This window comes from Meriones unguiculatus, chromosome 3, assembly GCF_030254825.1.
Source record: "Meriones unguiculatus strain TT.TT164.6M chromosome 3, Bangor_MerUng_6.1, whole genome shotgun sequence".
In the NCBI taxonomy this organism is placed as follows: domain Eukaryota; kingdom Metazoa; phylum Chordata; class Mammalia; order Rodentia; family Muridae; genus Meriones; species Meriones unguiculatus.
In genome coordinates, this window is record NC_083351.1 from 146,538,871 (window position 1) to 146,561,805 (window position 22,935).

Here is a 22,935-nt window from a genome sequence, read left to right on the forward strand (position 1 = left end):
TACTCGCTCGAGTGAAGCAGGGATGAGCTATGAGAGAGGCAGTAGAGGGCATAAAGAAGAAAGGAATAAATCATGTGATCAAATAGCTATTTCAAATGGTCTGGTACCAAGCCTATATTTAAAAAAAAAAAGTTTTCTCCTTATACAAGCGTCAACAACTTTCTCAACGGGACACAAATAGTTGAATTGTTGTTTGATGGGTTGTTTTGTATAAATAAGTTCAGAGAATAAGTTCTTTTGAGTAAAATAATTTTGCTTTAAGACTTTACAAATATGACTTTGTACCAACCCCCATGAAATTCTAGATTTTAATTGCCTACTTGAAAAGGAGTTTTTCAAGAGCAGCATTTGGAATGCACTTCTGTAGTTGTCAAAAGTTGTCTGGGGTACTGTCAGACTTCTGTCAGACTGAAGTTGCTACTCTGAAATGTTAATAAGATTATCAAGTTTTTATCTGGCCTTTACAGGCTGATGAGATCCTAGGTACCCAGTGATCCTTAACCTGAATATTTAGTGGGAAGTTTTTCTTCATTGATGCTTATGAAAGAAAATAATTCATACTTGCTAAATTTTACGGAACCTAGAAAAAAGTTTTCAATTTCATTTGATAGCAGTTTATACAAAATATTTGTTCTTAAGTATTTAAGGACTTTGTCTTTGCCTGGGGCTTTTTGCTATAAAGCTTTTTCTATGCTTTGGGAAATTTTACCTACATCTAAAACCAATTACAAGTTCATGTCTGTTTTCAATGCCAGTAAAAATATTTACTCTTCTTTCTTATCTTTGGTTTTCTCCTCTTTCTTTTTCTTCTCTTTTTCCTTTTCCTTCTTCTTTTTCTTCTCTAGGTCCTTTTTATTTTCATTTTTGTCATTCACCTTGCTGGAAAAGTTGAGTAAGTGTTGTTACCATATGCAAATAACACAGACAGGCAGAAAAACAGAGGAATTGATGCAAAGTCAGGCTTACCTCTTCTTTTCCTTTTTCTTTTTCTTTTTTTCTTTTGGGTCTCTAAAAAGAAACAGCATCTGTCACATAATCACATTACTCCAACCCCAGCTTCTTTCTGCTTTCCTCTCCACTCAGCAAGGATTCTCAGCCTTGCTTTCGAAGTTCTGCCTCAGTGTTCAGAAACCAAAAGGGAGGGTGGCCAAAATCAAACAGGTATCCAGACAAATAACAAAACATGCTCAGGTTAACAGAAAAGAAAAGTTGAAAAGGACAGAATACATAAATTATGTAAAGAATTTCACTAACTTAAGAAACAGCAGTCTCTGAATGAGTGTATTCCAGAATTCTAATACATAAAGGTAATGGTTTTTTACTTTAAGCTTTTAATATCATTCACATGTTTTCTTAAATCTCAAGAATCTCAAAAAAAAAATAATGTCATGAATTCTCTTTCAAGGAAGTGATTTTGATGGGAGCATTGTTTTTAGTTTTTATTTTTTCATGAGTAGTCAAAAAGGAAAAAAAAAAACCTCTTTGGTCATTCATTCAAGTCATGAGGTCAGACAATAATCCAGAATATGATAAACTAGCATATCTGAGCCACAGATATAAGTAGCAACGTGACCCATGGGGAACAAGTAAGCTGCTAAGAAGGTGGATTAGCACACCATTTCACCCCATGTCACTTACCACTGTTTCATCAGCACCTATTCTTCATGGCCTACCTATGGCTATACATAGGATTTCTTTAGGAGCAGCTGTTGGAATTCCAACAAACCTCAAGCAGGCTATTTCTATACTATGAAACCATCTATATGTGGCCTTGAAACACAGTGGTGAGCCTAGGCTTCCCAATGGCACAGCTTCAAGTACCATGCAGTCACTCACTTTGTATGAAAAAAGATACGGTTAACTTAAGAATACATAAAGACTCATGGGCAATCACAAAGGCCTTAAATGGTTGGTTAAGGAATATTTTTCCTAGATGGAAAAATATTGAACAATCGGGGCAGATGAGTTCTAGAGAAAAGGCAAACTAATAGACTTATAAGCACAACATTTGAAATCTTTGTATCCCATGTCAGAGAGTAACCACGCAGACTGTAGGACTCAGCTAGCTGATAAATACAACCTCCACTGTGGCATCCCCAGTGCTGGCAGCCTCCATGGCAACAAAAATGAAGGCTATGTTTGGGCCAACACATGGCTTTCTGCTCATAATGGCTGGTGTTGAACATCTAGCCTTCTAGTTATAAATAGAGCATGTGAATCATGTAGGTAGCATTGCTGTTATAACATGACTCCAGTGCATATCTCTTAAGTAAAGTGTCACTTGATGGCACATTAACTTCATTGCATCCTCACCAATGAAGAAAGTACACCAAATGCTTTTATACTAAATGGCTTATATTGTGGTATATGTTGCTTTTTGCCACAAACTTGACCAGTATCATTGTTTAGGGTTTTTGAAAATATGACCCACTTATAAAGACTACTACACAGCATCACTTTGGGTCTACTTTATAGCAAAAGAAATGTAGCAAAACAATAACTGGCCCAACTTGAGAACTACCCCATGGAGAGCCAGCCTCTGTTATTATTAATGATACTCTGCTATGCTTGCACACAGAAGCCTAGCATAACTCTCTTCTGAGAGGCTTCATCCAGCAACTGATGGAAACAGATGCAGAGACCCACAGCCAAACAATAGGCAGAGCACAGGGAGTTTCACCATGGCTTTCTAAGCCTGCTTTTTTATAGAACCCAAGACCACCAGCCTAGTAATGACACCACCCACAACAGACTGAGCTCTTCCCCAATCAATCACTAATTAAGAAAATGCACTAAAGGCTTGCCTATAGGCCTATCTTATGGAGGCACTTTTTGTCTCAATTGAGACTTGTTTCTTTCCTGTGACTAGTGTGTGTCAAGTTGACATAAAACTAGCCAGCACAGATACTGAGTTTGGAATCCAATGGGTCTATTGTATGCTGCTCCATGCAGAACCTTCTCATGTGTTACAGATATGGAGTGAGCTTCAGAAGGCACAATGGAAATGCTGCCTGGGAGTACACTTTCCTTGAAGATGAGTGACTATAATCCAGGATACTGTAAACTTAAGAAAAAGAATGGTCATTAGGTGGTGCTCTATGCCTGCACATGAATAGAATGCACAGGTCTAGGAACCAAGGTATGTAATTAGGGGTACTTTACATAGGGAAAGTATACTTCTCATTTCTGTACAGCTGGGTTTTGTGGTTCTAGAGGTCACAATTCATGAAAGGGGTCTATACTTCTGCCAAAGGGCACAGTTACAGTTCCTTTAAACATTAATCTATGACTACTTCCCTGGCCACTTTGGACTTCTCATTCCAAGAAACTAATTGGCAGAGAAGAATCACCAGACTGTAAAGTTTATGATCCTGATCATCAAAAATAAGTAGTGCTGGGGTTGTGCAATGAGCAGATAGAAAAATATCTGACAGGTGCATGATCCACCATGGCAGCTGCTCTCAACATGTAGTGCATGACCCCTTTGGGAGCTGAACGTTCCTTTTAAATGGGTCACATATCAGATACCATGCATATCAGATATTTACGTTATGATTCATAACAGTAGCAAACTTATGGTTATGAGGGAGCAATGAAAATTTTATGTTTGGTCATTACAACATGAAGAACTGTACTAAAGGGTCACAGCATTAGGAAGGTTGAGAACCACTACGTTATGGTATCTGTTGAAATATCCTCAACGCATCTTTGATAGTGAAAATAGACAAGTCTAGCAGCCACATCTTAAGGACAGCATAATGACCAGATAAATGTCTGTATTTTCTAGACTGAAAGAAGTTCTGCACAATCATGAGACTGCTCTAGAATGGACAAAAGTAGATAAGAAGTTTCTGTGTACACCTCAAAAGTATCTAAAGTGGCCAGGCATCTTTATACATCCCATTCACCTTCCTCTTACAAGCTTCCCTGGGACAAAAGAACATCCAGAAGCCTTAGATGGAGCAGCAGCATCATTTTCTCTCTAAAAGAGTGGAGCTGAGCAGGGGCACAGGTGGGCTGCAAGGCTGCAATTACACATGGGTTTCCTGGATATCAGGCACTCATTCTCCACACACCAACACTTGCTGACAGCATGCTTTCTCCTGTCTTTTGAAAGGAATGATTGGATGATGAAAATCACCATTTTTAAATTTATCTCACAGATTCCTAGGGCTGTTCTGACTGTGTGTGACTGCAAAGACCCAGTTCTGTTACATAAGTATGACATAAATTTGAAAGCATACCCATACTCCAAAGCTTCAATAAGACCAAATGTCTATTCTTCGAATTTCAGCATCTCCCTCTGCCCAATTCTGCCACCCCTAATTCCCTTCCAGATACCACTCCAAAGGGCACATCCAATAAATATCTGCACAGAGACCGCTATGTCAGAGGCTGCCTCCTGAAGATTGTGGCCCAAGGTCCATTTTTCAGTGTTTCATAACTTTGATTGTCCAGTCTGCCCTAAGGAAGGGCAATTGCATATATAACAAAGACATTTTTTAAAAAACATGTATTAAGCGAAAGAATAAAATACATGCATGTTGCTTTTAATCGGGGCAGATGTATTTTCCAGATATAAATTAGCAAACAACAAAATAATAGAATGTTGTTTTTATTAAATGAGTTCATGTGCTAATTATTAGCTATATCTCTAATTTAGATGCTGCTGGTTTTTTACTTGTTTTAATTTTCTTCTGTAGATGTACTTACTGCTCTTTGTTGCTGCTGTTGTTAACATTGAAAAGAGCCATAGTACCTGGCAAGTACTGCTCCCTGGAAGAGAAAAATTATATAGTGGGATCACAATGCGAACTGCCTTAAAAAACAACTATCTTCACAGTTTTCTACTCACTACATAATATTATCCACGTGACTATTTAAAAAATACAGAACTTCTATGAAGCACGGCTTGCCAGAAAACAGTTTATTGATGCAAAGTAGTTACTAAATGCCTATTTGTCAAGGTTCATACCAAAAATTAGCAATATCTTTGGCCTTGAATGAACCAAGATGGTTGACGCTGACTTCCATTGAAAGACCCCAGATAGCCAGCAAAGACAGAAAAAGAAAGGAAACAGATTTTTAAAGGAACAAGTGGAAAGCTATAGTTAACCAATATAAAGGAATTTTAAAAAAAGGGAAAATGATAATAAAAAACAAGATACGGTGCATAAGATCAGAACCCGTGATCCATACCGTGCCTCATTCCTTAATCCTTCAGTGGCTTCGAGGATCTCTATTTGAACATGACTGCTTTCTTTTTCCCCCATAAATGCTAACCTTTCCTTTTCTAATCCCACACTGTAGTTCCTGGGAGTAGGCTCTACTGGATATAGCAGTTTAGAGAATGATAGCCCACCCTCTCATATGGAGTTATCCCAAAGGATGCATTTAAAAGAAGCAGGAAATCAAGGGAGTGTGGGCAGCCAAACACACCCAGGACTTTCTCAGAGGTTCTGATGAAAGGACAGAGAGAACTTTAGTTCTATGTCCTTGTCCAGGTGCAGATTTGGCAAGGCCAGGCTAAGACTGGAGCCAGGTCCTCGAAGGAGTCAAGGGTGTGCTTTCTGAGGACTTTTCCCCCTGGGCTGTGGTTTTGGGTCCTATGTCACTCTCTCTGAGGTATCCTGTGCTCTCTTTGCCACTTGTCTGCTCTCTGCTGACCTTGGCCATTTCCCTCCTAGAAATAGTATATACAATACTGTACTTCTTAATAAACTTGCATGGCATAGTCATTGGCTTTTGCAAGACCTCCTGATCCTAGTTACTGCTTTTGTCTTTTTTATTTTTCATCTTTATTTCCCTCTCCAATCATGCTGCTCAACATTTTGCTGTTTGGGACTCTTGTTCCTACGGGTTCAGGTCAAGAGAGTTATTGGGGCACAAGGTTTATGAGAAACAAACATTAGTCTCAAGGAGCATGATGGGGCATATTTATGACTGGGAACCTATGGCTGTGAGTAATTAGACATCAGCAGTCTTCCAAGAAAGGAAGAAGGTAAGGAACAGAAACAGCAAGGTATGCATTAGTTCTTGCATTAGAACTAATCTCAATGGCAAGCCCACTCTGTAGACGGAATAGAAGGATTTTCATTAAAGTAGTAGTTTAGAAGATAGATAGAAGATAGATGCCCCTCTCACCTCTGCGATGGTCCTGGCATTCTGTGTGACTTGTTTCTAAAGAAAGAGTCCTCGTTCTCTGACTCTTCAGACGGAGAGGCATTGTCTTCATCAGAAAAGGAGCTGCCATTCAAAGGGGAGCAGAAGTGAGCAGGATTCCTGTTTTAACCAGCTCAGGGTATCACGACTCTCATCAAGGTGAGGCCCACCACTTCCCACCCCTTCTCAGACTAACCCACAGCACATGTTTAATTAGGTGGGGTAGGAGTGCAGCATTCTACGGAGTGTGTGTGCTAGTGAAGGTAAGATACCCTGATTAGACCTCCCATATCACTGCTGTTGGATGCACTGGCCAATGTCAACGTTTGTCCAATAGAAAGTGCAGGATCTACCTTTGGGTCATTTTATACATGTGACTGAACTGTCACTTCCTGATACTTTCCCCCCATTAAAAGAAAATTCCATCACTCTCACTCTCTCTATTCATTTATGGGTAACTGTTTTAAATTACACTATTAAATTATATTATTAGATTTTATAACCAACATAACTATATAGAAAATATTCAATATTTTCACATGTATGTACAGCAATATCATCTATTTAGATTTTATATTTCCCATGGATAAGGATTCTATTTATGAGTAAAAAAGTATTTGTCATAATACTTTTACATATATAATACATAATAGGATGAAAATACATAAATGATAACAAAATATCCTTTGTGTAATGGGTAAATTATACTGTTCCAAAGTATAAGTAAGTTCACTAAATTAAATAGGTTACAATTTTATAGCTACAAATTATGAAGCCAAATTAAAATCCAACCAAAAAAAAATGGTGCTTGTGTTAAAAAAAAAAATGCATGAGAATTTGCATAGATTCACCTGCACGCTCCATTTTCCATCCGTCGGATTTCCTTTTCAATAGCTGGTACAACCACATTGGGAGTATTTACAAAAGAGTGCCACGTATTGACAATGCTTGTCTTCATGGTTAGTTTAGTATCTGAGAAGAAATAAATCTTATTAATGAGAAGTTTTGTGTTTACATTGTGTAATCACATTTCACCCTACAGGGACTATGCTGTGACAGCAGAGCTCCACTGAGGAGGAGACAGTGTTTCAGCTGCAGTTCTTCAACTGAAATGTGCTGAAACCATACCTCTGAGGTTTTCAGCACATGCACCTATGAAATTGAAACTACCAGCTGGTTGCTACCCATCTGTCCAACCCAAGGGCTCCTCAACCCTTAAGAATGTTAATTACATCCTCCCTTCTCTGCCTCAGCAATGGGCACACATTTGAATAACTCTCTCACATGCGAAATCACTATGCATTCTATCTTCAAAGCTAGCTATAACCTTCGTGGAGACCTTTGTCACAATGGCAGAGTGCTGGGCAGGTAATAGATATTCAAGAAACAGTCACTCACTAAACAAATCCTGTTTTGTTTTCTGTGGTGGGGGCGTGTCATTGTTGTAACTTTGATGGTGAGAACAGAACCTATTTTCAACATGTTGGGCATGTTCCCTACCACTGAGTTCTAGTCCCAGCTCCAGATCTTGTTCTTATATTTAAAAAGCTGTACTCACATAATGTTTCATCAGAGGTTATAAAAATGTGGTGAGTTTACAATGATGTTTGAAATGTTTGTTCGGTTGTTAACTATGGTGAGTGGCCCGTGACATGACACTCAGTCCTCTCACTGTATGGTGTGTATTTGTGCTCCACAAAGACAGATTGAACTAAAAATACCTGCATTTCCCTGATTCCTGTGCAGTTCAGATTCTCCGTGTCATGGCAGATTAAACAGTCATATAAGCATCTATGATACTTGAAAGGCAGAACTGTCACTAAAAACATTTATTTTTTTTCTGCCTTGCTATGACAGCCAGCAAGAACAGGCAAGGGGGCCACTGTGTTTTCTATTCTCTGGATCCTAAAAACAGGGTATTAGGTTTACTCTGTGAAGCAAGGGCGGGGGTGGGGCATATGTGAGGGTGGCGGTTAATGCAAGAATGAGGCTCTTAGATCTGCCTCCAATATAAGTGGTCCCCTGGGCTCTGGCTTACAGTTTAGGTGACACATTCCTATAGGAAACAAGTTAGGAGCCTCCCACAGAGGGCCTCTGAAAGGCTCTGCCCTGCAGACTATCAAAGCAGATGCTGAGACTTATGGCCAACCTTTGGGCAGAGTGCAGGGATCTTATGAAAGAAGTGGGAAACAGTAAGATCTGGTGAGGACAGGAACTCCACAAGGAGAACAATGACCCCTGCACAGATGTAGCCCATGGCAGTTCAGTATCCAAGTGGGTTCCATAGTAATAGGAACGGGGACTGACTCTGACATGAACTATTTGGCCTGCTCTTTAATCACCTCCCCTTGACAGGGGAGCAGCCTTACCAGGCCACAGAAGAAGACAATGCAGCCATTTCTGATGAGACTTAATTGACTAGGATCAGAAGGAAGGAAAAGAAGACCTCCCCTATCAGTGGACTTGGGGAGGGGCATGGCTTTGCCCTGCAGACTATCAAAGCAGATGTTGAGACTTATGGCCAAACTTTGGGCAGAGTGCAGGGAATCTTATGAAAGAAGTGGGAAACAGTAAGATCTGGAGAGGACAGGAGGTCCACAAGGAGAGCAACAAAACCAGAAAATTTGAACACAGGGGTCTTTCCTGAGACTCATACTCCAACCAAGGACTATTCATGGAGATAACCTAGAACCCTTGCACAGATGTAACCCATGCCAGTTCAGTGTCCAAGTGGTTTGCATAGTAATGGGAACAGGGACTGTCTCTGACATGAACTGATTGGCCTGCTCTTTGATCACCTCCCCCTGAGGGGGAGCAGCCTTATCAGGCCACAGAGGAAGACAATGCAGCCACTCCTGATGAGACCTAACAGACTAGGATCAGAAGGAAGGAAAAGAAACCCTCCCCTACCAGTGAACTAGGGGAGGGGCATGCATGGAGAAGGGAGAAGAAGGGAGGAATTGGGAGGGGAGAAGAGAGGGAACTAGAAAGGGGATACAAAGTAAATAAAGTATAATTAAAAATAAAAAAGAATAAAAGAATTGGAAAGAAAAAGAGCTAATGCCCAATTTAACCTCTGTAGGTGCCATGTATGTTCAAGGGGTAAAGATATACATACAGGCCCACACTCATCATACGCATAACATGAATTAAAAATGAGAAGATTCTATAAAGTTGCAATATGAAAAATAAAGTAAAAAGCATTGCAAAAATAAACAAATAGAGAAATCATGCCCCAGACCAAAAAGACGAGCTAGACTTCTATGGAACTTTCTGTCCAATAGTTGCTAAGTAAACATTTTCTCCATCCATATATGAAACATTCTCCAAGACAGACCACAAAACAAATTGTAACAAACTATATTAAGAGGTTTATTGGACTGCAGTGCACTAAAAGTAGAAACCAGAAAACTTTAGACGCTATATAAATATATAGAAAACAAATAACTTACTTTTGCACAACCAATAGCTAAGATACTTAGTAGGAATTTTTCATTTTTCTTGAAACAAATAAAATTCCAGACATAGCACATCGAATTCTGTGAGATACAGGAAGGGAAAGCTTATGCAGATGGTGAACATTACAGAAACTGGAAGTCCTTCAGTGAACAAGTGCTCACTACAGTTAGAGTAGTGCTTCTCAAGCTGTGGGTCATGACCCCCTTTGGTGGTAAGAACAACCTTTTGGCAGGGGTCGTTTAAGATTGGAAAACACAGATATTTGCATTACTGTTCATAACAGTATTGAAATTACAGTTAATAAAGCAGCAACAAAAATAATTTTATGGCTGGGGTCATGACAACATAAGGAACTTTACTAAAATGTTGCAGCATTAGGAAGGTTGAGAACCAGTGCTCCACAGGAACTAGACAGGCAAGTACAAGACAAATCCAAAATTAATAAAAGGAAAGAAATAATAAAGGCCAAAGCCAAAATAAATGAAATAGAGACTGAAAGTTACCGAAGACAACAAAAGAGCTTATTCTCTGGAAAAAAAAGAAGGAAAATTGACAAGCAAAAAGGAGAACCTCTAATAAATAAAGTCAAAGATGAAAAGGAAACATTACAACTGATACCACAGAAATGCAAAAGATCTAACAGATTATCTCAGAAAATACATAGTTAAAAATTTGATAGTCTATAAGTGACAGAAAATCCATAGATACACACATTTTATCACATTTGAGTCATGAAGAAATAGAAAACCTAACCATATTAATATCAAGTACTGATATATAACCAATAATAAAAAGAACCCATCAAAGGAAAGCCTAGACCAAATGAATTAGATCAGTCATTTAAGGAAGAGGTAATGTCAGGTCTCTTTAAGTTATTCAAAAACGGAAGAGGCAGAAATTCTTTCAAACACTTTCTAGAAGGCTAGCATTACCTTGATACCCAAATCAGATAAGAATTCAACATAAAGAACATGATGGACCAGTGCCATTGATGAACAGGCACTCAGAATTCCTAAACAAAATAACAGCATACAGGATGCAGAGCACATCAGGAAGTTTGTTCACCATGACCAGCCAAGTGGGGATTTTCTCCAGGACAGCAGAGGTGGTTCGTATCCTCAAACCAATAACATGTATATCACAATAGTATGAATGACAAAAGCCATGAGATCATCTTAGATCACAGATGCACAGAAGCACTGATGAACAGATGCATCATAGATGCACAGAAGACATTTTAATAAATTCAACATCATTGATAAAAATCTCTGAACAAATTAGGTATAAAGGGGATGTACATGCAGGTGACTCTGATCAAAATACATGTGTACACAGGTATAAAAATATCATAATGAAACATATACAATTAGTATACTACTAATAATTTTTAAAGCAAAAATAAGATAGCTCAACATGACAATGGTAGCCTCGGACAGTAGCTAGAATTGTGCAGAATGGAAAAGGGCCAAAAGCACATCTGATGAAGAGCATGATGACTGAACATTTCCCCCAATATCAAAAGCAAAGTAACAGTATTCTAGCATTACTTTCTATCATTTTAGAGGTTCTAGAACTTGTAATAAGGGGAATAAGAAAGAAAAGACATTCTAGTTATAAAAGAAGAAATAAAACATCTATTTGCAAATGACACAGTACAGAGAAGACAAAACAAATGCCAAAGATAGAACAAATAAATAAATAAATGTGTCAAGTTTTCAGGATTAAAAGGTCAATGTAAAAACTAAAGTTTGTACCTATATGCCAAAAAATTTACAAACACACATTTCCTCTAATCAATGTCAAGTTGTTTTTTGTTTTGTTTTGTTGAATTTCTTTTTTTAATTTTTTCTTTTTTTCTTTTATTAACTTTTATTTTTCTATATTAATCACAGATTATTTACTTTGTATCCCAGCTGTAGCCCCCTCCCTCATTCTCTTCCAATCCTACCCTCCCTCCCTCATCTCCTTCCTGCCCTTTTCCAAGTCCACTGATTGGGGAAGTCCTCCTCCCCTTCCATCTGACCCTAGCTTATCAGGTATCTTCAGGACTGGCTGCCATGTCTTCCTCTGTGCCCTAGCAAGACTGTTCCTCCTGGGCGGGGGGGGGAGCTTGGCAAAGGAGCCAGTCATTGAGTTCATGTCAGAAATACTTCCTGTTCCCCTTATTAGGGAAACTGACTTGGTTACTGAGCTACCATGGGCTACATCCGAGCAGCGGTTCTAGGTTATAACCATATATGGTCCTTGGATGGCGAAACAGTCTCATAGAGGACCCCTGTGCCCTGATAAATTTTGTCGTTGTGGAGCTCCTGTCCTCTCCCGGTCATATTAACTCCCCCTTTTATATTTTTATTAATTACAGTTTATTCACTTTGTATCCCAGCTATAGCCCCATTCCCCATTCCCTCCCAATCCCACCCTTCCTCCCTATTCTTCTCCTATGCCCCTGCCACAGTCTGATGATAGGGAAGGTCCTCTTCTCCTTCCATCTGACCCTAGTCTATCAGGTATCAAGACTGGCTTCATTGTCTTTCTCTGTGGACTGGTAAGGCTGCTCCCCCATCAAGTGGAGATGATCAAAGAGCCAGCCCATGAGTTCAAGTCAGAGATGGTCCCTGTTCCCATTATTGAGGGACCCTCTTGGATACTGAGCTGCCATGGGCCATCTCTGTGCAGCGGTTCTAGGTTATCTCCATGAATGGTCCTTGTTTGGAGTATCAGTCTCAAAGAAGGCCCCTGTGCCCAGATTTTTTTCATTCTGTGCTCTCCTTGTGGAGCTCCTGTTCCCTCCAGGTCTTTCTATCTCTTCCTTCTTTCATAAGATTCCCTGCACTCTGCCCAAAGTTTGCCTATGAGAGTCAGCATATGTTTTGATACCCTGGTGGGTAGTGTCTTTCAGAGGCCCTCTGTGATAGGCTCCTATCTTGTTTCCTGTTTTCTCCCTCTTCCAATGTCCGTCTTGTTTGCCTTTCTGAATGAAGAGTGAGCATCTTACCAAGGATCCACCTTCTTGATTAGCTTCCTTAGGTGTGCAGATTTTAGTATGGTTATCCTATATTGTATGTCTAATATCCACTTATAAGTAAATACATACCATGTGCATTTTTCTGCTTCTGGGATACCTCACTCAGGATGATCGTTTCTAGATCCCACTATTTGCCTGAAAATTTCATGATTTCCTTGTTTTTAATTGCTGAGTAGTATTCCATTGTGTAAACGTACCACAATTTCTGTATCAATTCCTCACCTGAGGGACATCTGGGTTGTTTCCAGATTCTGGCTATTACAAATAAGGCTGCTAGGAACATGGTTGAGCAAATGTCCTTGATGGATACTAGAGACTATTTTGGATATATACCTAGGAGTGGTATGGCTGGATCTTGAGAAGCACTATGCCTAGTTGTCTGAGAAAGTGCCAGATTGATTTCCAAAGTGGTTGTACAAGGTTACATTCCCATCAGCAATGGAGGAGGGTTTCCCTTTCTCCACATCCTATCCAGCATGTATTGTCAGTTGAGTTTTTGATCTTTGCCATTCTGATGAGTGTAAGCTGAAATCTCAGGGTCGTTTTGATTTGCATCTCCCTGATGACTAAGGACGTTGAACATTTCTTTAAGCGTTTCTCTGCCATTCAATATTCCTCTATTGAAAGTTCTCTGTTTAGCTCTGTACCCCATTTTTTAAATTGGATTGTTTGATTTGGTGCTGTTTAACTTCATAAGTTCTTTATATAGTCTGGATATTAGCCCTCTGTCAGACATAGGGTTGGTGAAGAACCTTCCCAATCTGTAGGCTGTCGTTTTGTTCTGATGACAGTGTCCTTTGCTTTGCATAAGCTTTTCAGTTTCATGAGGTCCCATTTATTGATTGTTGCTCTTAGAGCCTGTGCTGTTGGTGTTCTGTTCAGGAAATTGTCCCCTGTGCCGATGAGCTCAGGCTCTTCCCCACTTTCTCTTCTAAGTATAGTGTGTCTGGTTTTATGTTGATGTTTTTGATCCACTTGGACTTTAGTTTTCTGCAGGGTGATAAGTATGGATCTATTTGCATTTTTCTACATGTAGACATCCAGTTAAACCAGCACCATTTGTTGAAGATGCTATCTTTTTTCCCATTGTATGGTTTTGCCATCTTTGTCAAAAATCAGTTGTCCATAAGTATGTGGGTTTATTTCTGGGTCTTCTATTTGATTCCATTGATCCACCAGTCGGTTTCTATGCCAGTGCCATGCAGTTTTTATAACAGTTGCTCTATAGTACAGCTTGAGATCAGGGATGGAGATACCTCCAGAAGATTTTTTTATTGCAGAGGACTGTTTTAGCAATTCTCAGTTTCTTGTTATTCCATATGAAGTTGAGAATTTTTCTTTCAAGGTCTGTAAAGAGCTGTGTTGGTAATTTGATGGGAATTGCATTGAATCTGTAGATTGCTTTTGGTAAGATGGCCATTTTTACTGTGTTAATCTTGCCAAGTCATGAGCATGGGAGATCTTTCCATCTTATGAGATCTTCTTCTATTTCTTTCTTCAGAGACTGAAAGTTGTTTTTTTTTTTTTTTCATACAAGTCTGACTTGCTTGGTTAAAGTTACACCAAGGTACTTTATGTCCTTTGTGGCTATTGTGAAGGGTGTTGTTTCCCTAATTTCTTTCTCAGTCCTTTTGTCTTTGGTATAGAGGAGATATTTTTTTTTAGTTAATTTTGTATCCAGCCACTTGACTGAAGGTGTTCTCAACTGTAGGAGTTTCCTGGTAGAATTTTTGGGGTCATTCATGTATACTATCATATCATCTGCAAATAGCGATACTTTGGTTTCTTCCTTTCTGAACTGAATCCCCTTGATCTCCTTTAATTGTCTTATTGCTCTAGCAAGGACTTCAAGTACTATATTAAAGAGGTATGGAGAGAGTGTGCAGCCTTGCCTTGTCTCTGACTTCAGTGGGATTGATTTAAGTTTCTCTCCATTTAGTTTGATGTTGTTTATAAGGCTTGCTGTATATTGCCTTTACTATGGTTAGGTAAGTGCCTTGTATCCTTTTGATCTCTCCAGGACTTTAAACATAAATGAATGTTGGATTTTATCAAATGCTTTTTCAGCATCTTAGATTATCACATGGTCTTTTTCTTTCAGTTCGTTTATATGGTGGATTGCATTGATGGGTTTTCGCATATTGAACCACCCCTGCATACCTGGGATAAGGCCTATTTGGTCATAGTGGATGATATCTTTGATGTGTTCTTGGATTTGATTTGTTAGTATTTTATTGAGTATTTTTCAGCAATCTTCTTGAGAGAGATTGGCCTGAAATTCTCTTTCTTTGTTGGGTCTTTGTGAGGTGTATGTATCAAGGTGACTGTGACTTCATAGAATGAGTTTGGTAATGTTCCTTCTGTTTCTATTTTGTTGAATAGTTTGAAGAGAATTGGAGTTAGCTCTTCTCTGAAGGTCTGGTAGAATTCTGTGTTGAAACCATCTGGCCCTGGTTTTTTGGGTTTTTTGTTTGTTTGTTTGTTTGTTTGTTTGTTTTTGGATGGGAGACTTTTGATGACAGCTTCTATTTCCTTAGGGGATATAGGACTATTTAATTGATTTACCTGGTCTTGATTCAGCTTTGGTAAGTGGAATTGATCAAGAAAATTGTTCATTTCATTTAGATATCCAAATTTTGTGGCATATATGCTTTTGAAGTAAGACCTAATGACTGTTTGGATTTCCTCAGTGTCTGTTGTTAGATCCTCCTTTTCCTTCTGATTTTGTTGATTTGGATGGTGTCTCTCTGCCTTTTAGTTAGTTTGGTTAAGGGTTTGTCTATCTTGTTGATTCTCTCAAAGAACCAGGCCTTGGTTTCATTGATTCTTTCAATTGTTTTGTTTCTAATTTATTGATTTCACCTCTGAGTTTGATTATTTCCAGCCGTCTACTCCTCTTGGGTATATCTGCTTCTTCTCTTTTTTTCCTTGGGCTTTCAGGTGAGCCTTTAACTTGCTTGTGTGAGATGTTTCAAATTTCTTCTTGAAGGCACTTAGTGCTATGAACTTTCCTCTTAGCACTGCTTTCATTGTGTCCCATAAGTTTGGGTATGTTGTGCCTTCATGTCCATTGAATTCTAGGAAGTCTTTGATTTCTTTTATTTCTCCCCTGACCCAGCTGTCATTGAGTAGCAAGTTGTTCAGTTTCCATTTGTCTGTAGGCTTTTTGCTATTTCTGTTGTTGTTGAGATCCAGCTTTAGTCCATGGTGGTCAGATAGGATACAAAGGATTATTTCAATCTTCTTGTATCTGTTGAGGCTTGCTTTGTGACCAACTATATGGTCTGTTTTGGAGAAGGTTCCATGAGGTGCTAAGAAGAAGGTAAATTCTTTTGTGTTTGGGTGAAAAGTTCTGCAGATGTCTGTTAGGTCCATTTGATTCATGACCTCTGTCAGAGTCATTGTTTCTTCATTTAATTTCTATTTTGTTGACCTGTCCTTTGTTGAGAGTGGGGTGTTGAAGTTTCCAACTATTAATGTGTGGGGATCTATGTGTGGGTTAAGTTTTAGCAATGTTTCTTTTACAAATGTTGGTGCCTTTGTATTTGGGGCATAGATGTTCAGGATTGTGATGTCTTCCTGGTGGAATTTTCCCTTGATATGTATGAATTGTCCTTCCCCATCTCCTTTTATTAATTTTGGTTGAAAGTCTATTTTATCAGATATTAGAATGGCTACTCCTGCTTGCTTCTTGGGTCCGTTTGCTTGGAAAGTCGTCTTCCAACCCTTTACCCTCAGGTAATATCTATCTTTGTGTCTTAGGTGTGTTTCTTGTATGCAACAGATTGCTGGGTTTTGTTTACGTATCCATTCTGTTAATCTGTGTCTTTTTATTGGAGAGTTGAGTCCATTGATGTTGAGGGAGATTAATGACCAGTGGCTGTTAGAACCTTTGATTTTGCTGTTGATTGTGGTAGTGTGTTTGTGTGCTTGGCTACTTTTAGTGTTGCTGTAGTGAGGTTATTTCCTGTGTGAATGTAGTTAGCTTTCCTGGGTTGTATTTTTTCTTCTAGTATCTTCTATAACGCTGGACTTGTGGGTAGGTATTGCTTAAATTTGTTTTTGTCATTGAATATCTTGTTTTCTCCATCTACGAGGACTGAGAGTTTTGCTGAGTATAGTAGCTTGGGCTGACATCTATGTTCTCTTAGGGCCTGCATGATATCCATCCAGGCCCTTCTGGCTTTCATAGTCTTTGTTTAGAAATCAGGTGTGATTCTGGTGAGTTTGCCATTATATGTTACTTGGCCTTTTTCCCTTGCAGCCTTTAGTATTTTTTCTTTGTTCTGTATACTTACTGTTTTGATTATTATGTGGTGGGAGGATTTTCTTTTCTTTTCTTTAAATTTTCTTTTCTAATTTATTGGTGTTCTGTAGGCCTCTTGTATTCTTATAGGCCTCTCCTCTAAGTTGGGGAAAATTTTTTAATGATTTTGTTAAAACTATTTTCTGGGACTTGGAGGAGGGAATCTTTTTCCTCTACTCCTATTAGTGTTAGGTTTTGTCTTTTCATGTTGTCTTGGATTTTTGCATAGTCTGTGTTAGGAATTTTTAGATTTAACATTTTCTTTGATGGATACATCAATTTCTGCCATTGTAATTCTTCCACACCTGAGATTCTTTCTTCCATCTCTTATAGTCTATTGGTTATGCTTACCTCTGTAGTTCTTGTTTTATTCCCTAAGTTCTTCCTCTCCATGATTTCCTCCATTTGTGTTTTCTTTGATTTTTCCAATTCTGTCTTCAGATCTTGAGCTGATTTCCTTTACCTGTCTGACTGTATTTTTCTGTTTTCCCTTTAATTTATTCAGCTGTTTGTTTGAACATTCCTCTGTTTCTTTTATTTTTTCAGTGGCTTAATTATTTCCTCTCTACAGGCTACAAACTCTTTGGCTGCATCTTCCCCTATTTCTTTATGGATAGCCATAATCTGTTTGTCTTTATCCTCCTCTAATTCTTTATGCATTTTATTTGTTTCCTCTATTATCCTCTTCATATGCATAGATGTTAGGTCATCTTCTTGAATTTCATTGGTGCTGGGGTGTCCAGAGCTGCTTGCCCTTGCATAACTGGGTTCTAGAAATGCCACATTGCTCTGTCTTTTGTTGGTTGAGCTTCTACACTGGCCTCTACCCATTGGGCTATCATAGGTGTTGGCTGTTAGTTTCTGGTGCTTCTTGGAATCCTGGGGTGGGGAGAATCCCCTTGTCAGGAAGATGATTTTTCCTGAAAGAAATCTCCTCAGCTTTTTTGGGTATGGTCACTGAATGGCCGGTGTTTCTCAGGAATTGCCACAGCTCACCTCAGGCATATAGAACTGAGTGGTAACTGTGGTCTTTGTTAGTCAGGGGGACTTTCCTTTCAGCCAGAGAAGTCCTGGAGACAGCTCCCCTCTGCTGTGTTTCTTGCTCTGAATTTAGTGAGCTGCTGCTGCTGCTGTTCTTACACTGTTTTCTAGGCACAGCCCTCTTGAAGGACCTGGGAGCCCTGTGGTTTGGTTAGTTCAGTTATAGATAATTGGTTGCCCCTTGGAGCAGTACCTGGGGGCTGATCTCAGGGATCCAAGGCTTCTGTAGGTCTGAGGTTGGAGCTCTGCGACCCAGTACCCAAACAGTGATCAATGGCAAGTGAGCACAGCTCTCATGCATGCAGCAGGAGGTTAAAGCCTGGAATCTGCAGGGACACAGGAACTTTTCTGGAGCTGTTTTAGACCTCCCACATCTATCTACAGTTTATGGGATCAACAGAGGAAGCAGTGAAAGTAAATGGAAAATGAGGGGCACAAGTAAGTAATATTTTTCAAGTGGGAATGGCACTCATAGCTAAAAGCATAGATGTAAGAGGGAAATGGCCCAACTGGATCCTACAAATCAATCTGATTTAATTTCCACACCCTTTAAGGTACTGAAGGACAAACCTGTGAAAGTAAATGCACTTTGATAAAATAGGGGCTCATAGCCAAGTGTGCTGGCACATGGCTTTGATCCCAGCACAGGGGAAGGCAGATTGCTGTGGGTTTGAGGCCAGCTTGGTCTACAAAGCAAGTTTAGGACAGCCAAGGCTACATGGAGAAACCCTGTCTTAAAGCAACCAAACAAACAAAAAGATAGAGGTTCATTTTTCTTCTAATGGAAAGGAGGAATCTTTGAAGATTTTAAGGAAGAAAATGACATTATCCCACATGAACTTTGGAAAGGTCAATCTGGTGGCTGCGTACAGGATAAAGTAGATTATATGCACAATTAATTGTTGCTACAGAGTCTCAACTCGATCATCAGTTCTCTTCCTGCAGGTATAAAATTGTTGTAAACCTTGTATGTTCATTCAGACTCCCCTTCCATACACCATTCCCAAGAGATCATTAAACCTGAGCCACACTGGTCCCTTTACCAATGGAATATTCCAGTCATAATGACTGGCTGGAACTCCACAAAGCTTAGTGCACTGGTTTGTACAGAAACACGGTAATATCACTGACTTGGAGATGTGGAGGATGAGACATCATTAGTAAAGTGTGTTAGTTTGCTTTCTATTCCTCTGATGAAACACCGTGAATAAAAGCAACTTGGTTGTAGGACTGGTGAAGATTCTTTTCCCAATCTGTAGACTGTCCTTTTGTTCTAATGACAGTGTCCTTTGCCTCACAGAAGCTTTTCTGTTTCAAGAGCATCCACTTATTAATGGTTGACTTAGAGCCTGTGCTATTGGTGTTCTGTTCAGGCCATGTTCTGTGCCATTGAGTTCAAGGCTCTTTCCCAATTCCTCTTCTAAAAGATTTAGTGTATCTGGTGTTATATTGAGATCTTTGATTCACTTGGATCTGAGTTTTCTGGAAGGAGATAAGTATGGTTCTATTTGCATTTTTCTACATATAGACATCCAGTTAGACCAGCGCCATTTGTTAAAGATGCTGTCTTTTTTCCATTGTATGGTTTTGGCTTCTTTGTAAAAGATCAAGTGACCATAGGTCCCCATTTCCCTTACTAGAGGATCCACATGAAGCCTAAGCTGCCCATCTGCTACATCTTTGTAGGGCACCTAGGTCCAGTTCTAGGCACAGCCTTTGGTTGATGCTTCAGTCTCGCAAGCCCCTCTGAGCCCTGGTTAGTTGTCCCTGTTGGTCTTCTTGTGGAGCTCCTGTCACCTCCAGGCCCTTTTCTCTTTCCTCCCACTTTTCGACAAGATGCCCTATGCATCACCCAGTGTTTGGCTGTGAGTCTAGGCCTGTTTTGAGGTGCTGCTGGGTAGTGCCTCTCAGAGGACAACTCTGTCAGGCTCCTGTCTCAGACTCACTTGCCAGCCTTTTGATCTTGTCTCTGGAGGGACTGCCAGGCCAGGCCACAGGGCAGTCCTGATGCAACCTGATGAGCTGGACTGATTGGGAAAGGGAGTTCTCCTTTTATGTGGAAAAAGGAAGGTGGAGGGAGGATGAGACTGAAAGAGGAGGAGAGATGAGGCTACAAGAAGGGTGTAAAGTGCAGGAGACAACTTCCTGAACAGAACTCCAACAGCACAGGCTCTAAGAGCAACAATCAATAAATGGGACCTCATGAAACTGAAAAGCTTCTGTAAAGCAAAGGACAGTGTCATCAGAACAAAACCACTGCCTACAGATTGGGAAAGGATCTTCACCAACCCTATATCTGACAGAGGACTAATATCCAGAATATATAAAGAACTCACGAAGTTAAACAGCACCAAATCAAGTAATCCAATTAAAAAATGGGGTACAGAGCTAAACAGAGAATTCTCAATAGAGGAATATTGAATAGCAGAGAAACACTGAAAGAAATGTTCAACGTCTTTAGTCATCAGGGAAATGCAAATCAAAATGACCCTAAGATTTCACCTTACACCCATGAGAATGGCTAAGATCAAAAACTCAAGTGACAACACATGCTGGAGAGATTGTAGAGAAAGGGGAACCCTCCTCCTTTGCTGGTGGGAATGTAAACTTGTACAACCACTCTGGAAATGAAATCAATCTGGCGCTTCCTCAGACAACTAGGAATAGCACTTCCTCAAGATCCAGCTATACCACTCCTAGGCATATACCCAACAGAGGCTCAAGTACACAATAAGGACATTAGCTCAACCATGTTTGTAGCAGCTTTATTTGTAATAGCCAGAACCTGGAAACAACCCAGATGTCCCATACAGAGGAATGGATATAGAAATTGTGGTACATCTACACAATGGAATATTACTCAGAAAATAAAAAACAAACAAACAAAAAACAAGGAAATCATGAAATTTGCAGGTAAATGGTGGGAATTGGAAAAGATCATTCTGAGTGAGGTATCCCCGAAGCAGAAAGATGCACACGGTATATACTCACTCGTGTAGACATATAATATAGGATAAACCTACTACAATCTGTACACCTAAAGAAACTAATCAAGAGGGACGACTCTTGCTAAAATGCTCAATCCTTATCCAGAAAGGCAAAGAGGATGGACATCAGAAGAAGGAGAACAGACGGAACAAGTCAGGAGCCTGACACAGAGGACCTCTGAAAGACTCTGCCCTGCAGACTATCAAAGCAGATGCTGAGACTTATGGGCAACCTTTGGGCAGAGTGCAGGGATCTTATGAAAGAAGTGGGAAACAGTAAGATCTGGAGAGGACAGGAACTCCACAAGGAGAGCAATGACCCCTGCACAGATGTAGCCCATGGCAGTTCAGTGTCCAAGTTGGTTCAATAGTAATAGGAACAGGGACTGTCTCTGACATGAACGGATTGGCCTGCTCTTTAATCACCTCCCCCTTACAGGGGAGCAGCCTTACTAGGCCACAGAAGAAGACAATGCAGACACTCTTGATGAGACCTAATTGACTAGGATTAGAAGGAAGGAAAAGAAGACCTCCCCTATCAGTGGACTTGGGGAGGGGCATGCGTGCGGGGGGGGGGGAGAAGGGAGGGAACCACAGGGGGGATACAAAGTGAATAAAGTGTAATTAATAAAGAATTTTAAAAAAGGTGTAAAGTGAATAAAAACATTGAAAATCTTATTTTTAAAAAAGCAGCTTGGTGAGAAAAGGGTTTATTTCATGCTATAGGTTAGAGTCCTGTTATCCCAGAAAGTCATGCTTAGAACTCCCGTCAGGAACATGAAGGCAGGACCAGTACATGGAGAAGTGCTGCTTACTGGCTCGCTCTTCCTGACTTGCTCAGCCTGCTTTCTTATAGCACACAGGGACACCAACTCAGGGGTGAAACTGCCCACAGTGAGCTGGGCCCTCCCACATCAATAAGCAATCAAGGAAATGTCCCACAGACATGACCAGGCCAATTGGATGGAAGCAATTCCTTGGTTGAGATCTCCTCTTTCCCAGGTATGTCGGGATTCATGTCAAATTGAACAAAAACCAATCACATGGGGAATGATGCAGGAACAGTGGCTTAATTTGAAGCACACAGATAACACAAGGCCAGCCCACAGTAAAGGCACATCCAGGGGGCTCATTAACCTGACTCACCACCTACCTCTTGCTGCACACACTGAGCTCCTGCTGGAATACTGTACTAGGGTTACCCAGAGACCATGGAAACACAACCAGTGGAAGTCAGCACTCATCTCCAGAGAGCACACTTGGAAATGGATGGAGGCAACACAGAGCAGCAACAGCGTTATGCCCATACAGAAACGGCTCAGCCCAGAGATATTATAGGAGCCAAGAAGAGTTTCTCCGACTCCTCCTCAGGGAACTTGAGGTAGAACTAGAGCATTCTTGGATGAAATCCTGAACATTGATCCAAACAGCATTCTAGGTATAAGCCTTAGGAAGTACAAAAAGCAGGTACATGTATTTAAAAAAATAGAACCATGTGTATTCAGAAAACGACAGCAGGTGCACACAGAGGATGGAGAGTAGTGTATAGGAGGAGAAGGAGGAGGAAGAGGAGTAGGAGGAGAGAGAGAGAGAGTCACTGATATGTTGAATACCCAATTTTCTGAAAGAAGATGAGGGTTGGGGGTTTCTAAGTGAGACACTGCCCATTTTACAATGTAATGATAACTTATGGAGAGACTAAGGTACACAAGAGCTTCACTTCCATAGGTGACAGGAGATGGACAGAACAGGAGCAATGGAAGGAGTGTAAGATAACAGTAGGCACCAGATGATGCAGTGCTAGAGCAGGCAGTTCTGTGATGTCATGGCATTTGTTTCACGTGACTCGGTGGTTTTAATGAGAAAGAGAGAGGAAAGGCAAGTGTTGGGAAAATTCTGGCTTGCACATCAACCTAGACTGGGAGTAGATAAGGTGGCTGGGGTAAGGACAAGCG

The 22,935-nt window shown here is 40.1% G+C and overlaps 1 protein-coding gene across 1 annotated transcript in view; it reads right to left on the minus strand.

Annotated features, from left to right (window-relative positions):
• Cnga1 (cyclic nucleotide gated channel subunit alpha 1) overlaps nt 1-22,935 on the minus strand; it is a 38,626-nt gene that overhangs the window by 5,632 nt on the left and 10,059 nt on the right. Inside the window, exons 2-6 of the mRNA XM_060378724.1 lie at nt 7,014-7,134; nt 6,145-6,246; nt 4,714-4,776; nt 967-1,008; nt 769-879 (exon numbers count right to left, since the gene is read on the minus strand). Coding sequence (XP_060234707.1) covers nt 769-879; nt 967-1,008; nt 4,714-4,776; nt 6,145-6,246; nt 7,014-7,120 — 425 coding nt within the window. The 5' untranslated portion in view covers nt 7,121-7,134. The remainder of the gene's footprint in view (nt 1-768; nt 880-966; nt 1,009-4,713; nt 4,777-6,144; nt 6,247-7,013; nt 7,135-22,935) is intronic.